Source organism: Crocuta crocuta, unplaced genomic scaffold, assembly GCF_008692635.1.
Source record: "Crocuta crocuta isolate KB4526 unplaced genomic scaffold, BGI_CrCroc_1.0 scaffold170, whole genome shotgun sequence".
Classification (NCBI taxonomy): Eukaryota; Metazoa; Chordata; class Mammalia; order Carnivora; family Hyaenidae; genus Crocuta; species Crocuta crocuta.
This window is the reverse complement of record NW_027527853.1, coordinates 6,449,458-6,475,788: the sequence shown is the minus strand read 5'-3', so window position 1 is coordinate 6,475,788 and position 26,331 is coordinate 6,449,458. Positions and strand designations below refer to the sequence as shown.

At 40.1% G+C, this 26,331-nt stretch overlaps 1 protein-coding gene across 1 annotated transcript in view; it reads right to left on the bottom strand.

The window, feature by feature from the left end:
* CPEB3 (cytoplasmic polyadenylation element binding protein 3) overlaps nt 1–26,331 on the bottom strand; it is a 160,671-nt gene that overhangs the window by 9,567 nt on the left and 124,773 nt on the right. Inside the window, 1 exon segment of the mRNA XM_077779871.1 lies at nt 21,213–21,394. Coding sequence (XP_077635997.1) covers nt 21,213–21,394 — 182 coding nt within the window.

The following is a 26,331-nucleotide window of genomic DNA, read 5'->3' as shown; positions in this document are numbered from 1 at the left end:
CACATAAGGAGATTCAAGTCTAGCACAAAGGATGTCGACACTCTGGTAACATAGTCTTTAAAAAAGGTTACTTTTGTTTATGTAGTTATATGGGTTTCCCCCTCCTCTGTTTTTTTTAAGAGCTTAATTTTTTTAAATTGAGGTTAAAGTCATCAAAAATTAACCATTTTAAAGTGAACAACCCAGGGGCATTTAGTAATTCACAATGTTGGGTAACTACTACCTCCATCTAGTTCCAAAACACTTTCGTCCCCCAAAAGGAAACCTCTTACTCCCAATTGTGTGTTCTAAAGAACTCCTGTTTTATAAAGATACATACTGAATTGTTTAACTGAATTACTGCATGGTGAAAATACATGATCTGGGATCTGCTTCAAAATAACCTGCGGTGAGGATGAGAAAGTAGATAGAGATGTAGATGAAACAAGATTGGTCAAAAGTTGGTAACTTTTGAAACTGGATGATAGGAATACTGTATGTTGACAACTGTAACTGGATGATGGGGTTCATTAAAATAGTCTCCATACTTTTTTATGATGATGAAGTTAAAACATCTAAACCATAATTTTTTGGCTAAGTTATCAGCTGAGCTGAAGAGAGGATAACCACTGCTGAGGCTGTTTAGTGGCCTAGAAGATCAAGTGGTAGGCATATTTCAAAGCTTTAAGAAAAAAGTAATTTCAAAAAGTAAAAGAACAAAGATGAGAAATTTTAGAATCGATTCAAGAGAACCTAAAAGACAAATAATGAAAGTTCCAGAAGAAGGAATAATAAAGGGGAAAGTAATAAGCTGACAAGAGCCCTGAAATTGCATATCAAAAATACTACCAGGTCCTGTCTGGACTGATGAGAAAAAATATATATACCGGGGCGCCTGGGTGGCTTAGTCGGTTAAGTGTCCGACTTTCGCTTAGGTCATGATCTCACGGTTCGTGGGTTCGAGCCCCATGTCGGGCTCTGTGCTGACTGCCAGCTCAGAGCCTGGAGCCTGTTTCAGTCTGTGACTCCCTCTCTCTCTGACCCTCCCCTGCTCACGCTGTCTCTCTCTCTCCTAGAAATTAAAAAAAAAAAAAATGTATGTGTGTGTGTGTATATATATATATATATATACCACCAGGCAGATCCTGCTAAAATTTGAAATGAAAGTTTTAGAACTCTAAAGGTAAAGAGAGGGGGCGCCTGGGTGGCTCAGTTGGTTAAGGGTCCAACTTGGCTCAGGTCATGATCTTGTAGTTCAAGTGGAGTTCAAGCCCCACATTGGGCTCTGTACTGGTGGTGGGGATCCTATTTGGGATTCTCTCTCTCTCTCTCTCTCTCTGCCCCTTCCCTACTTGCACTCTTTCTTTCTTTGTCAAAATAAATAAATAAAATAAATTTGAAAAATAAAGGTAAAGAGAAAATGTTAACATGCTTTGAAGTGAAAAGAGCTAGTTATTTATTCTACCAAGGATGGAAAGAAAACAGGCTGGCATCAGACTTCTCACTGGTAACACTAGAAGCCAGAACACCAAGGATTACTATTTATTAGGCTCAGAGAAAAAGACATGCTCCTCAAATTCTGTATCTAGTCAAGGTATTGTTTCTGTGTTAAGAAGACTTCTAGGAAAACTAGTAGCCCAATGCATCCTAGCAATAAAAAGGGGAGAAAATATTCTATTCACAAGTGTGACAAAAGTGATCAATTACTCAGAATGAACCAAACCATAAAGACACAGGATCTACATAAAATGTAAAAAAAGAGAAAATAATCTTAAAAAACACCTAAACCAACTAAGTCAATATGTACAAATTATAGGTAAGGCAGGCTCTCTAAATAAGAACTAGAAACCTAGAAGCTTCAAGCTTTATTTTTATGTAAAAATAAAACATGTTTAAATGGCATAAGATATAAGAAAAGTTAATAGGCAAATGATGGATCTGTAAAAAAATTACAAACTATAATTCATACCATACAAAGAACTCTTAAAAACTGTTAAGAATAAGACCTACAACACAGTGGAAAAATGGGTATATGATAATTCACATAAGAGTTTGCAGCAATCAAGGGGCTCCTAGGTGCTCAGCTGGTTATGCATTCGACTTGGCGAAGGTCACGATCTCACGGTTTGTGAGTTACAGCCCCATGTTGGGCTCTCTGCTGGCAGCTCAGAGCCTGGAGCCTGCTTCAGATTCTGTGTCTCCCTTTTTCTATGCCCCACTCCTACTGACCTAGCTCTCTCTCAAAAATAATAAAAATTTAAAAAAAGAATTTGCAGCAATCCACATTAAATAAATGTTCACATTAGTAGTCGGGAAAAAGAAAATTAATTCATCAGATTGGCAAACATCTAAAAGATGATTATTACTTATCACTTGTGGATAGAAATGTGAATTGGTACATTAAAAAAAAATGTTTACTGGGGCACCTGGGTGGCTTAGTTGGTTAAGCGTCCGACTTTCGCTTAGGTCATGATCTCGCAGTTCGTGGGTTCGAGCCCCGTGTCGGGCTCTGTGCTGACTGCCAGCTCAGAGCCTGGAGCCTGTTTCACAGTCTGTGTCTCCCTCTCTCTCTGACCCTCCCCTGTTCATGCTGTCTCTCTCTCTCTCCTAGAAATAAATAAAAATATTTAAAAAAAAAATGTTTACTTATTTATTTATTTATTTAGAGAGAGACAGAAGGATAGAATGTGTGAGGGGCAGAGAGGGAGGAAGATAATCCCAACCACACTCCATGCCTTGGAGCCTGATGCACAAAGCATGACCTGGGGCTTGAACTCACAAACTGTGAGATCATGACTTGAGCCGAAGTCAGATGTGCTCAAATGAGCCACTCAGGTGTTCCCTATTTTTTTTTAATTAAAAAAATTTTTTTAACATTTTATTTTTGAGTAATCTGTATTCCCAATGTGGGGCTCAAACTTAAAACCCTGAGATCAAGAGTTGCATACTCCACTGACTGAGCCAGCCATGTGCCCCTGAATTGGTACATTTTAATTTAGTTTAATTTTAGTTTTAGAGAGAGAAAGAGAAAGCAAGAGAGAGAGAGAATCTCAAGCAGGCTCCATGCTTGATATAGGCTCAATCTCATGACCCTGAGATTAAAAGTCCAATGCCTAAAAGACTGAGCCACCCAGGTGCCCTGGTACAACATTTTTAAAAAGCAAACTAGCAAATTGTTAAAATTAAAACTATATATACTCTTTGGCCCAATAATTCCACTGTTGGCTGTTGTTAATGCTATTATCCCAATACTTGGAAATATAACCACCAGATGAAAGGATACATATAAAGTATATTTAATGCAGAACTGTCCCTAATGGTTAAAAAAAAAAAAGAAGAAAAATAAATGTCCACCTACAGAAGAATGAATAAAATGTGGTACATCTACCCCACAAAATATCATGCAGCCATGAACAAGACTGAATTAATGCTCTACCTGTCAATTTAAAAGGATTTCCCTAAAATAGGGATGTTAAGATCAAGTGGAATGATGGATACAAACACCCACTGCAACTGTAAAAACACTGAACAAACAAGTGTAAGGTCAGGCAATAGGTTTGTGCTGATATCTGAAAATGCAATATGAATAAAACGGCATCTTCTGTCTACTTAGGCTTCTAGCTGAGCTCGGCAACAATGTTCCTTAACAGCTGAGGGGTTCTGATGGATGTAGTCAACACAATACCTGGGCAGATAAGTCGTGAAGCTCCACAGTCATGGCTCTTGGCCAGGGGTACACAGTATGGCTTATTTAATCAGCTTCCTTAGAGAACAATGGATTCCTCGTAAGTTACTTTTCCAGAGCAGACATTTTTCCTTTTTGGTGCTAAAACATCTTGAATTTTGAGGGTTTTTTCATGGAAGTCTTCCTAAAATGTACTATTTATTCTGCCCCATATGAAGCAAGGGACATTATAAATGTCTTTTAGAATAGTGCCAGGTAAATCAATGCAGTGGGCAGGTTTTAATTTTTCTGTCGTCCCCTTTAAAACCTGTCAGTCTGCAATCACTTCTAATAAAACCTTTCAATGACCATAAATTTGCATCTTCCAATTCTTTTTTTTTCAAATCAAAGCTTTAAACATTTTTTAATATTTATTAAAATTTAAAAAAAAATATTTATATTTGAGAAAGAGAGGGGAGGAGGGGCAGAGAGAGATGGAGACTGAATCCGAAGCAGGCTCCAGGCTCTGAGATGTCAGCCCAGAGCCCAACACGGGGCGCCTGGGTGGATGAGTCAGTTAAGCATCTGACTTCAGCTCAGGTCATGATCTCACTGTAAAGCCGCTTTTAGCACCTGCACAAAGGTGTTGATCCAAAGAGTAGAGGCTTGCCCAGAAGATAAGACATATACTATGACTCAAAACGATTCACACAGATGTTCATGATGGTTACCACAATTTCTTAAAGGGCAATAGTCAAGCAGTATCTCTGACAATTTATAACAACAAAGAGAAGTAGATGTGTGAAGGACATTGGTAGTTAGGAATTCATATGCTAAAGAGTGATTTTGTCTCAAATGGATTCACTCATACAGAATGCTTGTTTTTTATAAGCCATCGTATTAAAAACTGAAATACAATGGAGAATAAGATGTAGTTCTTCCCTAAAATAATTTATGATCTGAAGAGTTTCTTAAAGGCACTCCCAAACCATTTGCAACTTTTGCCTTACCTGAACACTATCTACTATTACACGATGTTTTACTTGACTATTCACATTAATCCTATTTTTCCCAATAAACAGGTATGACTACTAAAATGAAAATGGGTTTCTCTGTTAATCACTTAAATCATCCACAGTATCAATAAGCTGTTGTAACATGTGGAGACACTCACCTACTGGGATATTACTGATCTACACTTCCATTATTGAAATCCAAATACTATAGTCCTATGCAAAGCCAGTCACATCATGAAACGGACCCTCTGCTTCAAAGGGATTTACAGGTATAGAAGATGAAAACTTCCTACAAGGTGACACCTGAATTCAGTAACACACATCTAATGGAGATGACCAGGCCCAAGGATTCTGATGAATATGTGGAACTTCTTGATGAATTGCAATAACCACTGGGGATAAGAAGCACTGATGTGTAACCTGGATAAGCGGCTATAAGATGGACAAAGGGAATAATGTATTTAGAATGATATAGGCAAAGAGACAGCCATATTTGAACACACTGTTCTCAATGCTGACATTGTTTTGTATCTAAGAAGCTAGAGAAAATATTTCTGTCTGCAGCTTTTTTGATATCAGTCAACAAAATGACCTCCCAATGTAAATAAAGCAATGACGAAATAGCTCTTGGCGGTAGAGAGGAGATACTTCGGGAGAAGAGAAACGATGTACAGATCCAGAATTCCCTCTCCTCGGACCTGAAATGTTGCTTAAATGAGAAGGGGGGCAGAAGTCAAGGTTAAGCTCAGTGTGAATGATGTGCTAAACATCCTATTAAGGACAGCTGAAGAACGGCGTCTGCCACAGTCTGCCCCGTGGTGACAGGGACAATCAAATTAAGTCTGTCAGACACGCAGCCACCCCAAGGCAGGTGAGGTGTGCTTACAGGGGGCTGGAAGTCGAGTAGAAGCAAAGATTCTAGATAATGGAGTCAGAGTGGACAAACTGGAGAAAGAGGCCGAGTGAATAAGTACAACTAAATAAGGACATATGGAAAGGCTTGCTCAGAAGTCAGGTAGGCCATTTCTTATCATCTGCAGCAACATGCTTTCTGGAAAAAATGTTTTATTTGGTGTACTAACGCTTTTCAACATTACGTACTCCTAATCTCCTTGGCATGTGTCGCAGAGTACATCTATCCATGCCTAAAAACCACAGTAACCTCATTAACATTCCCACTGAACAGGGTGTCTTTATAGCGGCTAAAGCAGGTCCTCTACCAGCAGGCAATACTAAGATTGTTTGGACATAAATTTTTCGTTTTCCAATTGACTATGAGCTGGAATCCTGCTGTTTAGAAAGTAGACGACAGATGCCTAGGAAATAAAAGCAGCAATGTGAAAATGGCTTTTCCTTAGCAACAAAGTTATCCACAACCTTCCAGATATAGCAAATATTCACAGTTATTAATTTTAGAAGCAATCTGGGGTAGATTAAAAAAATACGTGAAATGGTTTGAACTTTCTTTTTACCTTTCAAAGGATGGGACTTACTATTTTCTCAAGTTAGAGGAGAAGAAAGGTTTTAAAATCATCCTTGTGCTTTTCCCACAGCTCTGAGTGTGCTTATGTTGCCACCTTTGCCACATGTTTACAGAGCACAGAGGGATCTGTGAGGGCTCTGTTTGGCCTTAAGGTAATGTCTTCATGAAACAAAGAAGGGCCACCTGACAGGCTCCCACACACTCCACAGATTCACCCCTGAGTCCGGTTCTCCTCTGTGCTGTTTGGAAATGGGGCTGAAGGGGAGGATATAAATCAGCCCTAAATCATGTTCTGATAGCAGAAGAATATATCATGTAGGGAACAAAGGGTAAGAAAATCATTAAAGATCTGTAAAATGCATAATTCCCCATGGCATCACCACCATCCCAGAACGAATGAGGACGCAGAGCACCCTGGCTCCATCCATTAACTGGCTATTTCAGTCTTGCAGGCCTCAGTTTCCCCTAAGAAACAGCTCACTGACTAATATTCCCTGACTTCTGGGGTTAAAGAACTTGAATGTCCTACTGAGATAACTTCTTAGAAAAATGGCAGTGGTCTTTTTCCCATGAGTATTCTCATAAACAGCCTCTATGCTCAAATATGAGCAGGAAAGAACAACATTTGATCACTCTAAAGAGTTTTAATATTAAAAATTATCCCAATTCCAAAAGAAAAGATATAAAAAGAGAGAACAGGACAGGAGAGATCAGGGGACAAGACTAGGAAGGAGAGACAAGACAAAAAGTTTCCATGCTGTTCAGAGAAGAGGAGTATCTTTCTTTGGATGACCCGAACTCCATTAAAAAAAACTATTTCTAGTCAAAGGCTCTGAGATTCCCAGAGCTTCAAAATAAGCCCAGCAAGGATTAGTTCAGATGATATTTGAACTCACTTCTGGGTGTTGCTTCCTCTCAAAGGGTCAAATGAAACATACCTATGGCTACAGCTGGGGAGTTTTCAAGTCGGCAGTAGGAGTCCCAGACTAAGGCTAGGACCATAAATAGTCTGGGAACAGGTCATCAGAACCTGTACTTCTTTTGCTATTGAGTCATCTTATCTATTCCAGCTGTAGCTGAGGACAAAGTGTGGTATCATCAGCATTCCTGTTAGTATGGTTACTGGGTCATATTCATCTTCATGCAGGCTAAAAATATAAATCCTTTGATAGTTTGTGGCTAAAATTCAAGCCCAACATGTTTCTAGGGAAGAGAGAATAAAAGATTAAATATGTGAAGTACTTGAAGTGCTTGCAAAGAAAGGTGCGATGGGTAAGATCTCATGAAATCAAAAATAGTTATTCTAAAGGATGCTATTCAAAGCAAATATTACGCACTATGGCTTGGCTCTCACAACGTTCCTTAAATAGGGGCGCCTGGGTGGCTCAGTCGGTTAAGCATCTGACCTTGGCTCAGGTCATGAACTCGCAGTTCATGAGTTTGAGCCCCGTGTTGGGCTCTGTGCTGATAGCTCCAAGCCTGGAGCCTGCTTCGGATTCTGTATCTCCCTCTGTCTTTGTGCCTCCCCCTGGTTCATGCTCTCTCTCAAAAAACAAACAACAACAACAACAAAAAATTTAAAAAATTAAAAAACAAAAACAAAACAATGTTCCTTAAATAAAAGTATCAGAAAGCCTCCAATTAGCTATCCAAAAGTCAGTCTCTGGTCCTCCGCGTTAAGCTAAAACAAAATTATCAAGGGAACGTTATTTGTCAATGGTGAATTGATTTCAAAACTATTGATTACTGTTCTCATATAAAGACTGTATAGAGGGATACAACAGACAGTCTCAGGTCATCAAAAAGACGAAGAACTGTAACTACAAATGGCAATCATCAAACACCCAGTGTCCCACTTGCCACCACATACACGCAGTTGTTCTTCCCTGTCCTCGCCCCAACTCTCTGGAGATGGAAAATATAGGCCCAGCAATCCCATCTCAGGGTATTTATTCAAAAGAACTGAAATCAGGCCCATGTTCACTGCACCATTATTCACAATAGCCAAGATGTGGAAGCAACAACCTAAATGTCCGTAGATGTGGATACAGAAACTGTGCTGTATACATACAATGGGATATTATTCCGTCTTAAAAAAGAACGAAATCCTGACACATGCATCAAGGCCATGGACAAACCTTAAGGCCATTATGCTGAGGGAAGTAAGTCAATCACAGAAGGGTGAATGCTGTATGAATCCATTTATGCTTCTAGGTAGTTTTGCCACAAGCATCTCTGCCCCAAGCATTTTTGTTAAAACATTTTTGTTGCATAACTAATTGGCCACAAGGCAATTTTATTGTAAAAAATAAAATCATAAAAAAACAAAAGAGGAGCATTCATTAAAAAGGACATAATGAAACATGAAAATGGTAACAAAATTAGGATGACTTTATTGGGAAATACACAATATCTGAATACAATCAAAACCTATAGTGTAAATACACAGTAAAAACTGATTTTATTTTGTGGATTGTACCTAAGCACTTATCTTCAAGACTTTCATTCAGGGTCTTAAAATATTTTTCTTATTTATTCATCTCATTTGGCATCACATTTTCTTTTCACTGAAATATATTCCTTCATTAAGGGAGGCTGTCAGTTTCCAAACATTGGGATGCATATTTGTAAGTAAACTTTGAATTGCTTTGTGAAAGCCTTCTATACCATTCTTAGTTCTGGGCTGATTGACACATGCTCGCTGACAGACATTCCAAAGTTCTATGGGAAATGTGAGTTCAAAACTCTGTGCCACCGTTTAGACCATTAGGAGGGCTAAGATTTATATAATTAAAAAAATGGGAGTACTGTGTCAGTGGAGAAATGAAACCAAACTCTCAACCAGTTGATGAAACCAAACTGTCAAACCAAATGGCCAACCAGTTATTTTTTCCGTCTTTTAGGGCAAAATTGCCTTAAGGCCAATTAGTTATGTGGCAAAAACGCTTGTGGCAAAACTATCTACAGCAAAGATGCTTACTGAGAAAAAATACTGGACATGTCCATCTATATGACACATCTAAAGTAGTCAAATTCCTAGAAAGCGGGAAATAGAACGGTGGTTGCCAGGGGCTGAGGACAGGGTAAAGTAGGGGGTTGTTCAAAGGGTATCAGCTTTCAGTTATGCAAGATGAAAAAGTTCTAGAGATCTGCTGCAAACACTGTGCTTATAGTTAACAATACTGTTATTGTGCACTTAAACACTAGTAAGAGGGCAGATCTTACGTGCTTTTCACCACAATAAGGAAAAGAAAGAAAATATATGGTGGGTAGGACACACTTGGGAAAAAGGGATTAAGGAAGGGGAAAACAATTCCTATTTACTCAACTTCTAAATTTGAGGATGAAGAAGAAAAGAACCTGAAAACACAGTATTTTCTCAACTGGGTTCCCAAGAATGTTATTCCCAAGAGATAGTACATTTTAGAAGAGTTCCGTGATCAAAAATTTGTGAAAAACTGCATATTGTTCCCTGGAATCTTCAAAACGAAGGCTGGTATACACAAGAGTCTAAGAAGTCCTAGACAAACCAGCCTATTTAACTTTCTCCAAGAAAACATTTCCAAACACATTTGACTCAGAAAAAGACTTTTTTTNTTTTCTGTAAAATCGATATTAAAACCAAAAGGGACTCATGTTTTACAGAGAACAATTTAGGAAATGGTGGTTTAGGGGAACTTATTTAAAAAAAGTTTTTAATGTTTTATTTATTTCTGAGAGACAGAGAGAGAGAGAGAGAGAACAGGGGAGAGACCTAGAATCTGAAACAGGCTCCAGGCTCTGAGCTAGCTGTCAGCACAGAGCCCGACCTGGGGCTCGAACCCATGAACCGTGAGACCATGACCTGGGCTGAGGTTGGACACTTAACCAACTGAGCCACCCAGGTGCCCCTAGGGGAACTTATTTTAGAGACAGATTCCTAGGCAGGCCAGACCTGCCTACAGAGAGCTTCTCCTGTTTCAAAAAATGAGATAACCAACCAGTGTTAGCCCTTTCTTGCTTGAAATATTTAGTCCCTTTTATCGAGTGAAATTTCAGTTAGATTGTATAGTATCTTCCAGAAGAGTTCAAATATTATTCATGGTTTAAGCCAAAACGGGAGGCACCACAATCCCAGACTTTAGCCTCTACTATAAAGCTGTAATCATCAAGACAGTATGGTATTGGCACAAAAACAGACACAGAGACCAATGGAATAGAATAGAGAACTCAGAATTGGACCCACAAAAGTATGGCCAACTAATCTTTGACAAAGTGGGAAAGAGTATCCAATGGAAAAAAGACAGCCTCTTTAACAGACGGTGCTGGGAGAACTGGACAGCAACATGCAGAAGAATGAAACTAGATCATTTTCTCACACCTTACACAAAAATAAACTCAAACTGAATAAAGGACCTGAATGTCCTTTATCCTAGAGGAGAAAGCATCAAAACCCTAGAGGAGAAAGCAGGAAACAACCTCCTTGACCTCAACCACAGCAATTTCTTACTTGATACGTCCCTAAAGACAAGGGAATCAAGAGCAAAAATAAGCTACTGGGACCTAGTCAAGATAAAAAGCTTCTGCATGGCAAAGGAAACAACAAAACTAATAGGCAACTGACGGAATGGGAAAAGATGGTTGCAAATGACATATCAGATAAAAGGTTAGTATCCAAAATCTATAAAGAACTCACCAAACTTCACACCCGAAAAACAAATAATCCAGTGAAGAAATGGGCGGAAGACATGAACAGACACTTCTCCAAAGAGAACATCCAGATGGCCAACAGACACATGAAATGATGCTCAACGTCCCTCATTATCAGGGAAGTACAAATCAAAACCACACTGAGGTACCACCTCACAACAGTCAGAGTGGCTAAAATGAACAAATCAGAAGACTCTAGATACTGGCGAGGGTGTGGAGAAACGGGCACCCTCCTACACTGTTGGTGGGAATGTAAACTGGTGCAGCCCCTCTGGAAAACAGTGTGGAGGTTCCTCAGGAAACTAACAATAGAACTCCCCTATGACCCAGTAACAGCACTGCTAGGAATAGACCCAAGGGATACAGGAGTGCTGATGCATAGTGGCACATGTACCCCAATGTTCATAGCAGCACTCTCCACAATAGCCAAAACATGGAAAGAGCCTAAGTGTCCATCATCGGACGAATGGATCAAGAAGATGTGGTTTATCTATACAGTGGAATACTACATGGCAATGAGAAAGAATGAAATCTGGCCATGTGTAGCAACATGGATGGAACTTGAGGGTGTTATGCTGAGTGAAACAAGTCAGGCAGAGAAGGACAGCTACCATATGTTTTCACGTATAGGTGGATTAGGAGGAACTTAACGGAGGATCATGGGAGAGGAGAAAGGGAAAAAAGTTGGGGACAGGGAGGGAGGCAAACCTGAGAGACTCATGAATGCTGAGAACAAACTGAGGGCTGACAGGGGTGGGGATGGAAGGAAGGGGAGTGATGGGCATGAAGGAGGGCACTTGTTGGGATGAGCACTGGGTGTTATATGGAAACCAACTTGACAATAAACTATTTAAGTGAAAAAAAATTAAAAAAAATAAAATTATCATACAACCAAAAAAAAAAGAAAAACAAATATTATTCATGGTTTAATGGAAATCAATGTGTTCTCAGTACCACTATATACTGACAGGGTGCTTCAAGTTTTTAAAATAGTTTTCATTTACACACACACACACACACACACACACACACACACACACATCCTTCCTTCAAGTTATATAGTAAGTTGTATAGTGAGGACTAAACTCCAGATTGGCAGAGTCTAGCCTGGTATCCTTTCTATTAGTAAGAGGACCTCTGTGGGCTGAGTTGGCAGACTTTAACCTATGTCTACTGCATGGTGCATTTCAAGTTATAAACATCTAACTTACAAATTTCTAGAAGACAAATGACTGAGTTGTGGTAAATGATAGCTGGGGTGAGACCACCAGATTTTATTAAGAAATTATTCATATCAATCAAATGTGCTTTTGTTAGGCTAAAGGAGGTTAAACTGACTCTATCCTCATAAATTTCCTCAGGACCACACAGAGTACACAGAAAGGTAGAGAAATGGCCATGTTAGAACAATTACCTATTTTCTGATGATCTCATTTTTTCATACTACAAAAATCTTTCATATGTGAGTGACCTAGCTTTGAGTTATAAGGAAAACTGGATTTACCAGAGTTTTCACATCTTAAGTGTCCATCTGACATCACTTCTAAAAATACCATTAAAATAGACAAAATGAGTACAGGTGCCCTCTTTTGCCCTTATTGTACTTAAATGCTTTAAACTGTTCCAGTTTTTCACAGAAACACTGTTCGTGGATTATAAGCCAAATTTAATCCTAGCCTTCTACTCAACTTCAGGTTCAAAATCTTTTCATTATCAGAGAAAAGATACTGGTAAAAAAACACTTCTTTCTGGACTAAAGGAAAAAAAAAACACCTTAAATCCTTTACATGGAAAATGCATTTAGATGTTTACATCTATAAAAGGTACTTAAGAGTCTCTATGTGTGTCTTGACTAATATCCAACCAACATGTTGGCAGACTGGCAGCTGTATTAATTTTTTTTTTAGTGTCAACTTCAACTATTTCACTGTCTCTATATTAAAATTCTTACTGGCTGGGGCGCCTGGGTGGCTCAGTTGGTTAAGCGTCCGACTTTAGCTCAGGTCATGATCTCACAGTTCGCGGGTTTGAGTCCTGCGTCGGACTCTGTGCTGACAGATAGCTCAGAGCCTGGAGCCTGTTTCAGATTCTGTGCCTCCCTCTCTCTCTGACCCTCCCCTGCTCATGCTATCTCTCTCTCTCTCTGAAATAAATAAAACATTAAAAAAAAAAGATTTAGAAAAAATAATCTTACTGGAATTAAGATGCTTTAAAACTAAAAGAAAGAAAAAGAAAAAAAGAAAAAAGAGAGAGAGTCAAGAATTAGCCTTGGACACATGATTAGGCAGCCACACGATTTAAATAGGCCAGGCTCAGTAATGATACAAATCAACATCAGCACCGCCAAATAACTTTCCAAAGTGCTTCTTTCATCTGACATTGCTTAACTGCACGATAAACTGTAAGACAGGCTGGTGTTCTTACTACCACTGGAAAATAAAATCAAGCCTCTACAAGGTGGTAAATTGCCCAAAGTCACGTGGTGACTGGGAGAGGAGCTAGGAGTATAGACTCAGATCTCACAATTGCCAAGCCAGGACACTATTTTACTATCGACATGGTTCTCTGGGTGCTAAGGACTGGGGTGGGCATGGGGTGTACTCCTCTAAGATACTGATGGTCGTATGCTAAGTGCCCCACCCTATTAGTGTTCTAGGAAACCTGTACCCAGGAGAGTATGTCACATGCCTCATGTGTGCCAAGGCAGAAGAGACACCAAGAACTGCTGTGCAGCGTATCACACAACTTTAACACTGTCAACACAGGGACAAAATACCAACTGGCTGATAACTGGTGAATAATATCCATAGCATATGCATAATGAAATCTTTAAAGGATTAAAAACATTGTTTTAATGTTTATTTATTTGCAAGAGAGTGGAAAGAAAGCACGTGCACAAGTGGTGGAGTGGCAGAGAAAGAATCCCAAGCAGGCTCCATACTGTCAGTGAAGAGCCTGACATAGGGTCTGAACCCACAAACTGTGAGAACATGACCTGAGCCAAAATCAGGAGTCGGATGCTTAACCCACTGAGCCACTCAGGCATGTCCCTAACCTTTAAAGGATTTATTTCGATACTAACAATGTTGCCTTGGAAGTAAAAACTGAAGCATAGAATTGTACTTGTGTCATTTAAAATTATTTTTTTAATTTTTTTGTATCTGTTTGTATATTTTATTGTTTCCTTTTTTAAAAAATTTAAATTCAAGTTAGTTAACATATAGTGTAGTCCTGGCTTTAGGAGCAGAACCCAGTGATTAATCTCTTACATATGACACCCAATGCTCATTCCAAAAAGTGCCCTCCTTAATGCCCATCATCCATTTTAATATTCCCCACCCCTCGTGTCATTTATAATAATAATGTTCCTATAGTAAGTGTCATGATGACATTTAAAATGCCAAACATCTCCATCAAATGCTATCATCCAGTGCAGCTGCCCGGGTTCCCGCTCACTTGAAAAAGGTGTCATATGAAGACAACATAAAAGTGAAAAGCAAAAGCAAAACAACTGCAAAAATGCACAGAACATTTTCCAGGTCATTTTGCTAATGTTAAAAATGACCTACAGATATATGAGAAAATCTTGGTAACGAACTCCAGATGTGCTCTGCTCTGTGTAGAACATGTTCACCTGGGAACTGATGTGAACTACTGAAACGTACATAAAACCCACAAAAGGACCTGTGATCTAACTCAGAGGTTCCGAGTCTAAGGTCTGTGGGAAAAGGACTTCGTGGAAGAAATGGGTGTGAGGAGACATTAGACCTTGGGTAAGCAGCAAGGTTCAGGCAGGGACTCCCATGAGCAGAGGAACCTCTGTCCTTAACTAACTGACAGGTTAGCTTGAGAGTCTCCAAACCTCTCCTAGATTCTCCTTTGTTGCAAAGTAAAGGGGCTGGAAAACGTCATGTCTTAGGTTAAGTCCAGCTTTAATGTCAAAATATAAATTTCTTTATTATACAAGTGAGTGTTCTCAATGAAGTAGGAAAAGAAAGCTGTGCAAAGTGCCCTTTCGTAGGCAGCTGGATATGCCAAAGATTGTTGTTTAAGGGCTTCCTACCTGGGCTACCTCTCAGTTGACATTCATTCATCAACTCATTTATTCATCTAAAAACAATTAATTAATGTGTGTCCACTATGTGTCAAGTATTAAGTAGCTAACATGAAAGACACACAGTCATTGCCCTCATGAACTGTACAGTCTAACAGGATAGATGGACACTAAATGAAGCAATATTTCATTACAGAGGTATTTAAGGCCACAAAGGAATGGTAGATGGTATCATGACAATGAACTACAAAGGAGATGTAAGCTCCACTGAAGAAAAGATCCCCTAAAAATACTACAATTCAGCTGAGACCCAAAGGAAAAGTCTGTACAATGACCTTAAAAAATAGAAAAAGGCCAGTTGTGACTGGCTCAAGACAAGGAAGAGAGAGCTAAGGCAAAAGATGTATGTAGTGCATGAAGGGTCATGTTGGCAATATTAAGGATTTTGACTTTTATCCCACTGGCAATAGTACATAACCAAGAGGTTTAAAGGAAGGGAAGACATGATTCACATTATGATTTTAAAAGANGGGGCGCCTGGCTGGCTCAGTCAGTAGAACATGAGACTCTTGATCTCAGGGTCATGAGTTCGAGCCCCACTTTGGGTGTGGAGCCTACTTTAAAAAAAAAAATAAAGAAAAAGACAGTAAGTATGTAAATAAATACATAATCACTCTGGTTTTTAAGTAAAGAATGAACTGGAGACTGGCTATGCGAACTGAGGAGACAGGGAAAAGCTCTTCTAGATGTCCAGGTGAGAGATGAGGGTGACTCACTCCACTACCCTTGACAGCCTTCCATGTTCGCTTCCAGTCCTTTTTCTCCCATATATCATCTTGATTTATTCTACACATTTACTGAGTGCCACCCATGTGCCAACCATTTCCATTCAGACTTCTGGGCACAGGTGGCAGAGCCAAAATCTTAGCAGCTCTGTAAGGGAGCACCATGAGCAGACCCTTCTACTCTGTGAGTCCTCCCACTGCCAGCCACACCACAGCAAGAAGTTGTTGATATGCAGATTTATCAGACGACTCAATAAATCACATATTCTTGGGGACTCTAATTATAGCTGCAGCATGGGTCACAAGTTTGCCTCAACAGCCTGGGCTATCTCATTCCTGTGACTTCACAGAGTACAGGCTAAATAAGGAGGATCTCCTCCGTATAATAAATAAGTAGGATAAATGCAGTGTCCCCACCCGCTTCCCCACTGGGAGTTATTGTGCAACTGATCCTCATAGTGCAGGCTTGAAGGCTGTTCAGTACAATACCTCTTCCTCTGTTCTAAATTTTACTGTGAGGATGGCTGCACAACTGTGTAAACTATAAACACACTATAAATTGTTTAACTGTACATTTTATTTTAAAAAGTCTTTTTTGGGGTGCCTGGGTGGCTCAGTTGGTTAAGCATCCAACTTTGGCTCAGGTCATGATCTCACAGTTTGTGGGTTCAAGCCCCATGTCGGGCTCCGTGCTGACAGCTAGCTCAGAGCCTGGAGCCTGTTTCAGATTTTGTGTCTCCCTCTCTCTCTGACCCTCCCCTGTTCATGCTGTTTCTCTCTTTCAGAAATAAATGAAAGACATTAAAAAAAATTTTTTTAAAGACTTTTTTTCAGTTTATTTATTTTGAGAGAGAGCAAGAGAGAGCATGAAAGCAGGGAAAGGGCAGAGACAGGGAGTGGGAGAGAGAGAAAGTCTCAAGCAGGCTCTGCATCAGCAGCACAGAGCCTGAAGCAGGGCTTGAACCCACGAACTGCAAGATCGTGACCTGAGCCAAAGTCAGATTCTCAACTGGCTAAGCTACACAGGTACCCCCAACTGTATACTTTAAATTGGTGATTTGTATGGCATTATGAATTGTATCTACGTAAAGCTGCTACCAAAACAAGTAAACTGCCACCTCTTCCTTAAAAATGATGGCATTACGGGTGAATGAAATGACAGGATAGAAAAGTGCCGAGCTACAGGACTGACAGATCCCACAGATGTTGCATATGGACATATTTTATTTTATAATAAGCAAGCCAAAAGGTCACTAAGACTGTGAGAAGAAATCAAATCTATAAAGGCTGTATTTTCCCCATGAACCACTCCATCTAAAAACTTAGCCCAAGTGCAGCAGCAGCAACAACAACAACAATAAATACATAAATGGTTAAATTCTCAAAAGAGATGTCTTTTTTCGAACAGTTGGTTGGATATGAAAGGAAATACACCAGTCAAACTTTTCTTCATGGGCCTCCCACAGTTTACCTAGGAAAGGTGCAACCTGCGAGCACACCCCTCAAACGGTCCCAGAACTTCCAAGGTTCCTGGCACTGCTGCTCTGCAGGTGGCTTTCCTCCACTCTCCACATGAGCCAAAGAATGAAGGGGTTAGTGGCTGCAAACAGCAAGTGGCCCTTAAAATGCTATCTCCAGGGGTGCCTTGGTGGCTCAGTTGGTTAAGCATCTGACTCTCAGTTTCAGCTCAGGTCGTGATCTCACGGTTCATGAGATGGAGCCCTGTGTCAGGCTCTATGCTGACAGCATGGAGCCTGTTTGGAATCCTCTCTCCCTCTCTCTCTCTCTCTGGCCCTCCCCTGCTTGTTCTCTCTCTCTCTCAAAATAAATATTTTAAAAAATGCTATCTATAGGTTGTTTTTTTTTTAAATTCACTGATTGCACTATATCTGCATTAATAATGAAGCAAACAAAGTTCCTTTGACCAGAAAGTAATAAAGGTTGATGCTATTTAAAATAGTCAAGTCTTGGTTTACAGGCAACTCTAGGCTAACATAAGAAGGAAAGAGAATAAGGCTATATAGCATTTTGGAATTTGCAACAGCAAAGAAAAGGGATTATGGGCACAGGAAGATATCTGCTCCTGATTTTGAGATCAGCAAGTTTCAAAACCTTAGCTATGAAACTATTGCTAAAAACCCACAGGGGTTATTCAGTAAAGAAGGTTGTGCCTAATAAGAAACTCTCTGCAGACAATGAAGAATGGAGCCACAGAGAAATAAAAAGAGCATTACCTAAGGAAATACTGATACAGTTATATATAATGGGAGGTCTCTGGAAAGCTCAAACGTAAGCTTTAGGAGAAAGATAAATAAAAATAAAACTAGGGATGAACTTTAAAAAGCATCTAAGAAGGGTGCAGTTAACAGAGGCTCAAAACACCACAGTCAAAAAAAAAAAAAGTATTATTGGCTACGTTCAAAGTAAGAAGAAAACAAGATGACAGAGTAACAATTTGGGGGAAGAGAGTGTAATGTTCACAGAAGAACGGTAAAAAAGGAGCCTATCCCAGCATGGAAGCTGGCTTACATCTCTCATGATAAAGAAAATGGTCCCCATATTGGTAATGGCAAACAAAGAGCATGAAGATGGAGCCGGGAGCCAGAGGAGAGGAGGAATTGGGCCACTTTTAATGACTTGCAATTCTCTCACTTAGATGACTCTCATCCCAGGGCACTGAAGGAAATGATAAGTCCTTTTTAGACAGGATGTGGATGGAGGTGGCATTCTTGTGACCACAGAAGCAGTCCCACTGTACATATGTATGATATGTTACATTATATATACTGCTTTCTGTTCACTCTTCTATGCTTCTCAAAGGGCTATTACTACTGCTTTCCTTGTACACTGAAGCTCAGCATTTAAGTGATCTGCCCATAGTCACATAGCCCAGGGGAACAGGACCAGACATTGACACAGTCAGTGCTCTTTCTACTAACCAGTTAGTTTTTTCAATACATCTTTAGCAGAGAAATTGTTAAATTCAAGCTATGTAATATTAACGACATCAGTTAACTGTTGGTTAACAAGTGCTAGTTGCTAAACATCTCAAATATCATATAGCTCTGGCTGATGTTCAATCCTCAAATCCCATTTAGTCTTCAGACCATCCCCAGGAAGGAGTTACAGATCAGGGCCCAAGGGTCCTGGCACACAGTAGCTTACTTGGGGTCATCAGTTGACTAGTGCAGCAGAGATTAAAAGTATTGAAATATATTCTAGATCCAAACTCCATACTCTTTCCACTACAACTGACTGCTACTCTAGATGCTTATCAAGGACTACTCTTCGATATGGAAGGTACAGGTAACTCAAATGCAGTGGGAAGAGTCAATGGTTTTCTCAAGTCTTCAGAAGTTTGATGTTCCAATACATTCTCCTAAGCATGGCCTATCATCGTGCTCACAAAAGCAAAGCCACTTCTCTCTTAGAACCTAGCTCTAAGTCTTGTGGGAAGAAATCCTGAAGGCCCGTATAGCAGGGGAAGGAGCAGGAGTGGTCAACAGAACAAACAATATCTGAATTTACTCTGATTTTAGAAGGGGCTCAGAAATTGCCATGTTCTCTGGGGCAAGTGTACTTTCCTCTGGGTAAGGAGTAGGCCAGAGGTTGTTAGCCTGGGGGCAAAGGGAATATAAAAGCATGGGGAAATGGAAGCTTCTTTTTTCTTTTCATTTTTTAAAAAATGTTTATTATTTGAAAGAGAGAGAGAGCATGAGGAGAGGAGGGGGAGAGAGAGAGGCGACACAGAACCCGAAGCAGGCTCCAGGCTCTGAGCTGTCAGCCCAAAGCCCGACACAGGGCTTGAACTCATGAGCTGTGAGATTATGACCCGAGGCAAAATTGGATGCTTAACCAATTGAACCGCCCAGGCGCCCTGGGAAATGAAGGCTTCTTTATCATCTCTAGTACCTACCTCCTGTCTAGTCACTAGTTCTGGCTTCAAAGGGAGAAAAGGATACAGAGGAGAATCTAAGGCTCTTCAGGTTAAGTTTATTACGTGGGGTCACTAGTGACAGGTGCAATAGCAGTCCAAGTGTAACAGAATCTGGTGTCACAAAAGCACATGCACAAGCAGGTCCACTGGCATCAGGAGCAGTAGTTAAGAAAATCCCCCAAGTGTAGCCATTTGTCAATTTAGCAAAGGTTTATCGAGCACCCACTACTGGAGCTGTACATCAAGCAATAGGTAAGCACTGGGAATGGAGCAGAGAGTGAGACAGACACCAAGCCTATCTTTCTGGGAGCTGACAGTCTGAGGGGATTATACTGCTACAAAAGGGAAAACTCAGGATGCCATGGGTGCTTGAAAGCTAGGAATGGAGTTGGACCTCTATCACACCTCAGAGTCTCCATTATTTCAAAGAATTTCAAAATTCTGGAAAAAGAGTTTATTTATTTTAATTAAAAACAAACAAACAAACCACCACTACTTACTTTTAAGGAGCTCAGTAATGCAGCAACTATTTATTTTAGGCACTGGCTTTTCTAATTTGATCAGATAAATGTCTTATTAAAAATATAAGTTGCCGAATATTTAAAAATGAATCACCAACTGAAACTTTCACCTTCTAAGAAACTTAAGTCTGCTACACAAAATTAGTCAAAAGTCGGCCACGGAGAGTACAGATGGAACTTCACAGCAGAACATAATACTACTACTTTAATTTATTCCAGTCCAATGTATGCCCTACGAATATCCTTTGCTGGAAGTTATTAACAGCCACAGTACAATTGCACAGGGAGGTATTCAAGACTTGATCTACTCTACTTGCTTTATTCATCCACTAAAATAGGTCTCAGATATATGAGATGATCTCCTCCTACCGTCTCTTCCCCAAACTTCCAAAGAGTGGCAGAGCTAGGACTTAAGGGATTTAAACCTACCTATGTCTTTCCACAAAACCAACTGAGCACACTAACTCCCTACAACACTATTTTGTGTCCTCTTTACATCAGAGGTAACAAATCAGAATGTCTCATAATGGCCAGGCAGGTAACACTATGGTGCAAGAGGGCAGGTAATGCATATGCATATACGGTACGGGCAGGACTACAGGGAGTTAGAGAGGGGACTGGAGGGAGAGCAGCTATTTCGATCCAGTGATTGCTATCATGTGTGACCTTGCAATTTTAAGAGAAACCAGAACTTCAAAATTTTATGTACACTCCTGAACATTAACGTTAAATGTAAGTCCAAACTTATTTGAGAGCACCGCAAGGGTCAAACAGGTCACCAGCTCACAACCTTTGTTAATGCATTGTTGGCATCATCTTTTGACCAGCACCGGTTTGGTATGCTAAATTCTGCAGGGTTATTATCATATGTGTAACGTCACCCTGGGGATGGGTGAGGCAGAAGGTTCATTAACATACCATGGGTACTCTCTTTTTCAGGCAGACCAGAGGGAGGGACTCATGGACTACTACCATGTAAGGTAGAGCTGCTCACTTTTGATCACAAGGTGCTTTTCTCCCCAGGGGCCCAGAAAACAAACTTCATTTCTTCCCCATAACAATTAGAGCCCAAGCAGTTGCTTACCCGTTTGTCAATGTCATTGTGTTGGAGCTGCACAAAGCGAGCGCTGATGGCTGCAATGTAACTCTGCTGATTGGAGAACGCCACGCGGCCAGCACCTTTGGGGTACTTCAGCTCTGGGTCCGTATCAATGCCAGCATAGCAGACACCTCCATACAAGCGGTCCATGATCATTGCCAATTCAACTGCAAGAAAATAAATACAATCCGGTATAAATGTTTAGAAGGTACATTTGCCCAGGAGAAGGAGGAACTATTTAAGGGTCATGCAGTATAATTAATAAAAGGAAAACCCATGTTAAGTATCACGAAGAGTGTCCACATCAGTCTTACAAATTCAAGGAGGGGAGCTCCTCATATTTACAAGTAAAATGAAAAGAAATTAAGAACTTACACAACACACACAAAAATTTACATAATCGGAACTTCAGCAAAAGTATAAAAGAAATCATCTGTCCGCAATCCTTCTGTTCCAATTGCTAACTGTTTAGTCCACTGGAGTGGGCCCTCGGTGGGCAAAGCATTTCAAATGATACCCTAACAAGTTAATTATAAACAGCCCTATTTACTGACCTCTAAGACTAAAAGCAATTATGAAAGTCACACTGTTATGTTAAGATTAAGCTATAGAACGAATTAGCTCATTTTAATTAAAGGCAATATGTTTATTACCTTAAGATAAATCTCTACAATTAAAAAAATATATATTTTAGTATTCTTTCCCAACTGAGAAATCTCCATGCTAGCCTCACACTGAATTCTAAATAATAATAATAGTAATAATTATAATAGCAACAATGAACATTTATTGAGCACTTACAATGTACCAGTAAATACTAAGCTGCCTCAAAGGCAGTAAAAACATACCCATCCTGTACTCTGCTATGAATCCAGAGGTCTGGTCTGCACTCCTTGCCACATTTCTTCTAAATATATCTTTATTCAGGTATATTTACAAAACACCTATACAGAAGGCATTTGAAAACCGGACCATTTCCAAAGGTCTGATATTCTAAAATTATCCTCACCATGTCAAGGAGAGACATATAGCAGTTACTTACCTGGATCCAAATTTCCTGAAGGTAATTGTTTACTTGACACTGGATGGCACTTCCTCCACGTATGAGCATTCCTTTCATGCTACTAATATGACTTAAGTCCGGGAGACTTATCCCTACCTCTGGGGAATGACCCAAGAATCTACTTCCCTCAAACACCTACAAACACCTATGTATGATATTTAGAAAGGAGAAGACAGGGTAGGTGGATGATGACCTGGGTCACAGCCAGTGTGCAAAGACCATAACATCACACAACAGACTTCCACAGGAATCAGTGTTTGGGGAGGAGGAAGGCGACACAAACCCCTGGGATATAGGAGGAATTCTGCAGCAGTATAAGGGCTGGAGGGCTGAATGGCATAAGAACCCCACCAGAATTCTATGAACAGAAGGAAAGCTAGGCACTACTAGTTCCTAAAGTATGAAGCTGCTGAGCTGGTAAGAAGAGGTGTGTTGCCATGACAGAAAGGCTGTCTTTCTACTGAACTTCTTCAAGGTTTCTCTCCACAATACTGGTGATGGTTTTCTAAGTGCTGTTCTTAAGAAGAATGATCTGCAAACAAAAGATTTTGGAATTTTCAGAAGGTGAGAAAATAAGCTAGCAATGACTAAGCCCAGGAATAGTGCTATTAAAGACAGAACATCCAAAAGCTATCCCAATTATCCCATTATGATCAGAATTACTGAATCATATCAACCAAAGAACATGCTAATTAGGGCCCAAGTAGACTCTGATTGCAGTTGTGGGGCAGGATCCAGGAATCACATTTGTTCAAACAATGCAAGAAGAATCATGCAAAGACCATAACTGAATATCAGAATTCAGTGAGTCCTCATACTTCAGACCAACAACTTCTGATCATTTGAGGACTTTCTCACATGGCTAATGTTATCCAGTAACAGAGACTAAGGTACTGAAGAAATAATTAATTGCAGTCGTTAATGATTTCCCTTATTAGTCAAGGGGCTTAATAAAATAAGCAACCTCAGGAACTGGAAATTAAACACTAATTTTCCAAAGACCTAGCTTCCCCTGGAATGGAATAAGAAAGCAAGCACTCCCTCAGCCTGGTGAATAGCCAGGAGAAGAATGTCCGCAAGGGGCTGAATGGCACTTGTCTTCCACCCTTAGAAAGGACTCACAAAAGCATCTCATTTAGAGAGAAGGTATACCTCCTGTAGGCTTGATGCCCCAAATAAGGAGAAGAGTTACCATAATCACAGGCTCTTCTACAGCTCAGTGGTCCCCAAAGAAATTGTAGGGATCCTCGGACATCAGAGAAGGTGCCTTCCACAGCACGAACATTCTATTACTTCGTGAATCTAGCTCCTGGAAAATCATCTTCACATGCCAAAGATTAGGTCATGACTGATATTGCTGGCAGTTAAGTGCTTTTGACAGGAAGCAAAAACCCTCACTCACGTATGCTTTTATGAAAGCTAATTATTAAAAAATCCTTTCTATTTGTACGCTTACATACAGTCATTTTCTTGGCCACAGAAATCGGCAGATGTTTAAGCCAATGAAATCTCACTCAAGTGAAGAGCAACTTGTTGAGAAGCTACAAGAGATCAAGGTGACTAAACAGGTGTTTTGGGGAAGAGTATGAAGATTTTCCACCTCTCATTCTACCCTAATCTCTGTTTTAACTACAGAAGGTCTAATACTGTGATCACCCTTGAAGAAAAATAAATAATAATCAAACAACTGCTGTTTATATTTAGTCCTTTACTCAGTCAGTGACTCTTCAGTACAAGCACACTTGCTGCAGGCTAAACTCATGCTGGGTTCTAACACCAGAGTAGTGTCATTTAAGTACTAAGCAGAGCTTCTAATTATTGAGAAAAGTAGCCATGCTTGGTAAAAACAGCATAAAAAAGAGGGACCAATTTAATTCATCCACTACACAGCTGACTAACAGAAACACAGGACAAGTCCTATAAATTTCTAATCTGAAACATTTTTTAATAAAGAACATAAAATTCACCTACAGATATCAAAATGTACAACTATGTTCAGAGACTAGGTTTTATTTATTTATTTGTAAATGTTTATTTGAGAGACAGCGAGAGAGCATGCATGTGCACAAGTGGGCAAGCAGGGGAGGGACAGAGAGGAAGGGAGAGAGAGAATCTTGGAGAGAGAGAATCTTAAGTAGGCTCCACACTGTTAGTGCAGAGTAGGACAGGGGGCTCAATCCCATGACTGCAAGACCATGACCTGAGCCAAAATCAAGAGTAGAAGGCTTAACTGACTGAGTCACCCAGGCTCCCCAAGAAACTAGGTATTAAAGGATTCTTTAAAATGAGTATCACCAGTTAATATAGGCAAGTTAATATAATAAAAGAAAGTTAACCCTCCCTCTGATGTGGGTGAAGCTGAGCCATGAGGAGGACTACCACTTTGACTACTTCAGAAGAAGAGAGAAAAACAGAAGAAAAGCAGGATCTGGCAGAAGTCAACTAAAACTTTCATGGGGTTATCTATATCTTGTGATCTCAACCATGCTCATGAAATGTACTTTTGATGAAGGATGGGTCTTATTTGGAAAATGCAGCCAAATCTACAAAGCTCCTGACAGTGAACCCTCATTCTAATGTGTTATTTATTTATTTATTTATTTATTTATTTATTTATTGGAGAGAGAGAGAGAGAGAGAGAGAGAGAGAGTGTGAGCAGGGGAGGGTCAGAGAGAGAGGGAGTCACAGACTGAAAGAGGCTCCAGGCTCTGAGCTGGCAGTCAGCACAGAGCCCGACACGGGGCTCGAACCCACGAACCGCGAGATCATGACCTAAGCGAAAGTCGGACGCTTAACCGACTAAGCCACCCAGGCGCCCCCCTCATTCTAAACCATCATCTGCAGAAGGCAGACAGTGCAGCTCCCAAGCACATTCCTAACATTTGACCTGAAGAAGATGAGGCTACAGGAGCAGGGCACAGAGGTGTAGGTTGGAATTCAGACAAATGGAAGTGACAGGAGGCATAACCGGAGTGCATGTGGGGGTCAGGAGCCTTCAGACCACTTTTTACTTTTTACTTTCTATGCAGAGTATTCACAGGATCTGTGAATCAGCAGATCTGGCAGCCATATCCAATGGCATTTTGTACTTTGGATGAGACACTTTGTGCTCTTAAGACAATTCAAGTCATCTCAGGAATGATAACAGCAAAACTACTATAACTCTGATCTATATATTGGTTCTTGTGATGAATTTCACTACGCCACAGCTGGAGAGGGAAAGAAGAATACTGCAGTTCTGTGTAGCATACAGAAATCTAAGAACTCCTCTGGGTTGTGGAGACTATGCCTCTGAAATTGAATCTAAACCCCAAATATGATTCCTTGGATTGGCTTCTGAATCTTCACAGAGATCTGAGAGGGACTTTAGCTCACTAGAGAAAAAGATCATGATGACTCCCTCATCCTAAACCACACCAGGATCCTGTTCCTATCATTTAACTAGATTTCAAAGCCAGCCATAAACAATGTCTAAGTCTGAGATACTATGAGAACCAAATGGGGTAGGTCAGAAATGAGAATCCCCAAGAGAAATACAACACACTCATCTTTCCAGATTCTAAACTGTGAATCTAGTTCCATTTCTGGAAATAAGAACAAAACAACGCAGACAGGGAAGAGGCATAAGGAACCTCAGGATGATGAAGAGATTTGTACTTCTGAAAGAAAGCAAGATTCAACTAGAAGCTGGACTATCTAGGTTTTCTACAATAGCCGAGTTGGTTTACAAGGCAGTTCACACATTTTAAATGGTGGAAATATTTCCACTCTGCATCCAATGTTCGGAAGTTAAGAATATTTTCAAATAAATGGCATGAAGAACCAACTAAGTCAGAGGGACTGAGCGCCAAACTTGATTAAATCAGACTGGTGCCAAGTTGACTGTTAATACTGTTACTGAGACAACATCTCAGATCTCAACTTGATAAAGCCGCTTCCTTCTATGCAAAGAGTTCCAAACTTGAAGTCTGGAGATCTGAGCTTAAATCTTGGCACTTTTACTTACTGTGGCCTTGGCTAATCACCCCCTTTGAACTCTGA